Genomic DNA, 6,379 nt, shown 5'->3' on the forward strand with positions numbered 1-6,379 from the left:
GTCTCAAAAAAAAAAAGAAAAAGAAAAAGAAAAAGGTGACCCTACGCCAAGTTGAATGGTATAACATGGGGATAGTAAAAGGTCCTAGCTTGCTGGGTGGGGTTGGGTGAGTGGAATTCATGAACCAGTGGGTGGCAGGGACACAACACATAGCCTGGAATACAGTGGGCACTCAATTATGGCAGCTCTAATTCCGTGCAGTGCCTACTACCTAAATGTCAGTTGGATCTCTTCCGGCCAGGGAAGGGCTCGCCTTTTTTTTTTTTTTTTTTTGAGACGGAGTCTCAAAGGCCTGGCCTGTTGCCCAGGCTGGAGTGCAGTGGCAAGGTCTCGGCTCACTGCAACCTCCACCTCGTGGGTTCAAGCGATTCTCCCGCCTCGGGCTCCCCGAGTAGCTGGGACTTCAGGCGCGTACCACCATGCCTGGCTCATTTTTCTATTTTTCAGAACAGCCGGGGTTTCGCCTTCTTGGCCAGGCTAGTCTCTAACTCCGGACCTCAGGTGATCCTCCCGCCTCCGCCTCCCAAAGTGCTGGGATTACAGGCATGAGCCACCATGCCCAGCCGGGCTCACCTCTTGGTAAGTTGCCTCCTGCCCTAGGGATACTGTCCAAGGAGCCCCTGCCTTCTGAGGTGGGAGGGGAAATTCAAGAAGCTAACCTGGATCCCCGACATTGTAGAGTCCATCCTGAGCGCGAGGCACCAGCCTGAGCCCATTCTACAGATGGGAAAACTGAAGCTCTGGGCGGTGAACACCCTTCCCTATGGTCACCCAGCAGCAGGTCCGGAGACTCCGATTGTCACTTCTGTTTATTGAGTTACAAGTTGAGATGTGCAGGTTCGGTGGCGCCAGCCCCCCCATCCCTCCCGCCTTGGGCAAAAATAGCTCCCAGCGCCGAGGAATGTGGGGTAGGGAGGGTCTCGGGCAACGGGACGGGGCCCTGAGGGTCCCTGCAGGGCTCGTGGGTCCCGGGATCAAGCACGGCTGACACTGAAGACAGAGAGCGGGGTGGGGAGCCTGCCTCGGCCTTGGCGTTGGGGGGAAGGTGAGGAAGAGCTTCTGTACAAGGTCATCTTCCGCGAGGGTCCCGGCTGCGGCCCCGAAACGCCGATGGGCACCGCGGGACGGAAGCAGAGAGCGGAGTGTCCGCTGGGCTCCCTCGGATGCCACGCCCCGCCCAGCCAGCCTGGGGGCGTCTCCCTGACCTGGCCACGCCCACCGGAGCGAAAGGCCCGCCCAGGTGGTCTGCGCTGCAGACCCGGCGCGGGCTCCGGCCTCTCCTGCTGTGGCTGTGCTCACCAAGCGATGCCCCGCCGGCCTGGCGGCTACTTCTTGTCTTCTGGAGGCGCCGGCAGTGGCTCGGGCAGAGCCCTGGGCGAGGGCTCGGGCTCCCAGAGCAGGAATTCGTGGAGCAGCGTGTTGACCGTCTCGGGGCATTCCAGCATCACCATGTGGCTGCCCTCGTCGATGAGCTTCAGGAATGCCAAGAGCAGGATCTGCCGAAGACGCGGGGCTCAGGATAGGCAGGGGCAGGAGGGTGGGGCGAGAGGCCAGGCTTCCCTGGGACTCTGCCAACCACACGTGGCCCGCAGCATCCAAGAGTCCCTCTTCCCACCTATCCTGCCTCCCTCCACTTCCACCCGACGGAGAGCTGGAGAATGGCCTGTTGCCCTGCGGGAGCCCAACTAGTATTCAGGCATCAAGCATTTATTAAGTGCCTACAGTATGCCCGGAGGAGGATTTTCTTTCCTTTCTTTCTTTCTTCTTTCATTAATTCATTCTTTCTTTCCTTATTTTTCTTTTGCAGCCTCCAAAGTAGCTGGGATTACAGGCATGTGCCACCATGTCTGGCTAATTTTGTATTTTTTAGTAAAGATGGGGTTTCTCCATGTTGGTCAGGCTGGTCTCGAACTCCTGACCTCAGGTGATCCGCCCACCTCGGCCTCCCAAAGTGCTGGGATTACAGGTGTGAGCCACCACGCTCGGCCTTTTTTTAAAAATTTTTTTGAGACGGGAGTCTCCCTCTGCCCTCAGGCTGGAGTGCAATAGTGCGATCTCCACTCACTGCAACCTCCACCTCCTGGGTTCAAGTGATTCTCCTGCTTCAGCCTTGTGAGTAGCTGTGATTACAGGTGCCTGCCACCACGCCTGACTAATTTTTGTATTTTTAATAGAGACGGGATTTCGCCATGTTGGCCAGGCTGGTCTCCAACTCCAGCTCAGGTGATCTGCCCGCCCTGGCTTCCCAAAGTGCTGGGATTACAGGCATGAGCCACCACACCTGGCCCAGAGGAGGATTTTCTCAACGTCAACTCTACCAACATTAGGGGGCTGGATCATTCTCTGGTAGAAGGGGGGGTGGTGGAGGGGGCGGGTAGCTGGTGTGGGGGGTGCTATCCTGTGCATTTGTAGAGTGTTGAGCAGCATCCCTTAGCCTCCACCCACCAGATGCCAGGAGTACCCTCTCCCCCTCAGTCATGACACCCAATTAATGTCTCCATGCATTTCCACGTGTTCCTTGGGGACAGACTCCTCCTTAGTTAAGAACCACCAGTCCAGGCCGGGCGTAGTGGCTCACGCCTGTAATCCCAGCACTTTGGGAGGCTGAGGTGGGTAGATCACGAGGTCAGGAGTTCGAGACCACCCTGGCCAAGATGGTGAAACCCTGTCTCTACTAAAAATACAAAAATTAGCCGGGCACCTGTAATCCCAACTCCTCAGGAGGCTGAGGCAGGAGAATCGCTTGAACCCGGAAGGCAGAGGTTGCAGTGAGCTGATGGCGCCACTGCACTCTAGCTTGGGCGGCAGAGCAAGACTCCATCTCAATATAAATAAATAAATAAATAAAATAAAAAACCACCAGTCCAGAGCTTTTTTTTTTTTTTTTTTTTTTTTTTTTTTCTTCAGAAACAGGGTCTTGCTCTGTCGCCCAGGCTGGAGTGCAGCGGTGCGAGCATAGTTCACTGCAGCCTTGAACTCCTGGGTTCAAGCGATCCTCCCCCATCAGCCTTCCAAGTTGCAGTGATTATCAGCGTGAACCACCTCACCGGGCTAGTATCCAGGTCTATTCTAAGTGCTAAGGATCCCCAGACCCTTTCTAATCTGAACTGGCTAATTAGAGTTTCTAATCTAAAGATCCCCTGGTGCCCCTCTCCTAGAATTATATAGGTCACTGGTCTCTTACACAAATCCTCTGCTGTGAGGAGAGCCTTCTTACATGCGGCGGGGACAGTGCATAATTGCTAACATCTGTCCAGGGCAGCCCAACTTTCTAGATTCTACCTAATGCTCCTGTTTGCTTGGGATCAGAATGCAAGATAAAACATCTGGAGACCACGCCCCCACGGCGGCCACGCCTCCGGGAAGAAAGCACGCCCAGCAAACGATACTGTGCCCTTCCCCTCCTCCCCCCCCCCAGAGGCCAAGGCCCCCCGGGCTGCACCCCTGGGGATTTGTAGCTATGGCGCCCCGGGTGCCCGCCTCTACCTCGGCCATGCGCTGGTCTTCCTCCACTGGCACAAACTTATCGTGCATGCCGTGGACAAGCAGGACGGGCACGGTGAGCTCGGCGTGGTAGACCTCGTCACCCTCGGGCCAGTACTGTCCGCTCATCATGGCCCGCAGCACGAAGGATGACACGTTGAAAGCGTTGCCCTCCTTTAACAGCTGCTTCTCCTTGGCTCCTTGGCGGGCGAAGCCGGCCCTGGTGGTGGTGGAGGCACCGCTAGAGCCCCTCATGCCAGCCTGGCTGCCACGGGGTGCCCGCGATGCCAGCCCTGGTCCCAGGGGTACAGCTTCCCCTCCCACCCAACTCGGGGAGACGCTTGGGTTCACCAGGGTCTTTGGGGTGGGGGCACTCACTTGAGGAAGCTCCAGGCCAGGCAGGGCGACAAGCAGTGCAGAACGCAGGTGGGCATGTTGAAGATTGAGCAGAAGCTGGGCTCCAGTGCCGTAGGGCCCCCACCATTGATCATGATCACCTTGTGCACTAGGTCTGGGTACTCGTGTGCCAGGAATGTGCAGAAGGAGACACTGCCCGGAGCGGATGGGGTCATGGGGAGGATTGAAGAATGGCGGTCAGCAGGATACAAGCAGTGACCATTTGGTTTTGTTCTGTTTTTATTTTTGTTTGAGAGAGGGTCTCACTCTATTGCCCAGGCTGGAGTGCAGTGGCCTGATCTCGGCTCACTGCAACTTCCGCCTCCCTGGTTCAAGCAGTCCTCCTGCCTTAGCCTCCAGAGTAGCTGGGATTACAGGCGCACACCACCACGTCCAGGTAATTTTTGTATTCTTAGTAGAGATGGGGTTTCACCATGTTGGTCAGGCTGGTTTCGAATTCCTAACCTCAAGTGATCCATCCACTCCGGCTTCCCAAAGTGTTGAGATTACAGGTGTGAGCCACAGGGCCCAGCCTTGTTTTTATTTGTGAAATGGAGTCTCACTCTGTTGCCCAGGTTGGAGTGCAGTGGTGCGACCTCGGCTCACTGCAACCTCTGCCTCCCAGGTTCAAGTGATTCTCCCTCCTCAGCATACTGAGTAGCTGGGAGTACAGGCATGCACCCACCACACCTGGCTAATTTTTGTATTTTTTAGTAGACAGGGTTTCAGCATGTTGGTCAGATTGATCGAGAACTCCTGCTCAGGTGTTCCACCCATCTTGGCCTCCCAAAGTGTTGAGATTACAGGCATGAGCCACTGGGTCTGGCCTGTTCTGTTTTTGAGACAAAGTCTCACTGTTGCCTAGGCTGCAGTGGTGCACTGCTGTGATCATAGTTCACTGCAGCCTCGACTTTTTAGGCTCAAGTGATCCTCCCACCTCAGCCTTCTGAGTAGCTGGGACTACAGGAATGTACCACCATGCCCAGCTAATTTTTAAAATTTTTTGTAAAGACAGGTTCTCCTTATGTTGCCCAGGCTGGTCTTAAACTCCTGTGCTCAAGTGACCCTCTGGCCTTAGCCTCTCAAAGTGCTGGGATTACAGGGGTGAGCCGTGAAACCCGTTTGTGAGGGGGTTCATGTCCTCCCCTTACACAGAAGGCATGTCCTTGAAAGTCAAGATTCTTCCCCTGGGGTCCAAGGACACCTGAAGGGGTGGGGGATGGATTGGGCACATAAAATACCATGAAATTGTGAGATTGAGTGTTGAGGGTGAAACTTATTTTGAAGGGAGAATCTAAATCCTGAACTTTCACCAATCTTTCTTGCTCTGTCACCAGGCTGGAGTGCAGTGGTGTGATCTTGGCTCACTGCAACCTCCACCTCCCTGGCTCAAGCAATTCTCCTGTCTCAGCCTCCTGAGTAGCGGGGACTACAGGAGCGTACCACCATGCCCGGCTAATCTTTTGTATTTTAGTACAGACGGGGTTTCACCATGATGGCCAGAATGGTCTTGATCTCCTGACCTTGTGATCTGCCCATCTTGGCTTCCCAGAGTGCTGGGATTACAGGTGTGAGCCACTGCACCCAGCCAGAGACTTTTAATTTTAATTTTAAAAAATTTTTGCCTGGGTGCGGTGGCTCATGTCTGTAATCCCAGTACTTTGGGAGGCCAAGGCAGGTGGATCACGAGATCAGGAGTTTGAGACTATCCTGGCCAACATGGTGAAACCCTGTCTCTACTAAAATACAAAAAAATTAGCCGGATGTGGTGGTGTGCACCTGTAATCCCAGCTACTCTGGAGGCTGAGGCAGGGGAATTGCTTAAGCCAGGGAGGTGGAGGGTGCAGTGAGCCAAGATCACACCACTGCACGCCAGCCTGGGTGACAGAGTGAGACTTTGTCTCAAAAAAATAATAATAATAATTATAGAGATGGGGGTCTCACTATGTTGGCCAGGCTGGTCTCAGACCTCTGAACTCAAGTGATCCTTCCACCTTGGCTTTCCAAAGTGTTGGGATTTTAGATATGAGCAACTGTGCCTGGCCCTCATCAGATTCTTAAAGTCATCATGACCTGGAGAATCACTTGAACCCAGGAGGTGGAGATTGCAGTGAGATGAGATCGCACCGCTGCACTCCAGCCTGGGCAACAGACTAAGGCTCTGTCTGAAAAAAATAAAAAAATTGCTATGTGACCCTTTAAGGAAATGTCCAGCCCCTGCTGTCATGAGGACAGGATACAGACAGGAGTCAGGCAGACCTGACTGCGTCAGGGACATGCTGTGTCCCCTTGGCCAGGTTGCTTCACCTCTCTGAGCTTCAGCCTCCACATTCCTGACCTCACAGCATTGTTATGGGGTCATGGGAACTATTGTAGGTGGGTGCCCATTTAATTAGAGGAATCATCATAATCATCAACTTTTGAGGATGTTATCATATAAACAAATAAGAGTTGTTACCTCTTAGTCTGGATTCCTTTCTTTTTTTTTTTTTTTTTTTTT

The 6,379-nt window shown here is 53.9% G+C and overlaps 1 protein-coding gene across 1 annotated transcript in view; it reads right to left on the bottom strand.

Annotated features, from left to right (window-relative positions):
- Nucleotides 1-791: 791 nt before the first annotated feature.
- Nucleotides 792-6,379, bottom strand: part of ABHD8 (abhydrolase domain containing 8) — a 10,230-nt gene continuing 4,642 nt past the window's right edge. The window contains exons 3-5 of the mRNA XM_017501239.1: nt 3,862-4,032; nt 3,487-3,703; nt 792-1,496 (exon numbers count right to left, since the gene is read on the bottom strand). Of these exons, the coding sequence (XP_017356728.1) occupies nt 1,326-1,496; nt 3,487-3,703; nt 3,862-4,032 (559 nt within the window). The 3' untranslated portion in view covers nt 792-1,325. The remainder of the gene's footprint in view (nt 1,497-3,486; nt 3,704-3,861; nt 4,033-6,379) is intronic.

Source organism: Cebus imitator, unplaced genomic scaffold (assembly GCF_001604975.1).
Source record: "Cebus imitator isolate Cc_AM_T3 unplaced genomic scaffold, Cebus_imitator-1.0 Scaffold280, whole genome shotgun sequence".
NCBI classification, from domain to species: Eukaryota; Metazoa; Chordata; class Mammalia; order Primates; family Cebidae; genus Cebus; species Cebus imitator.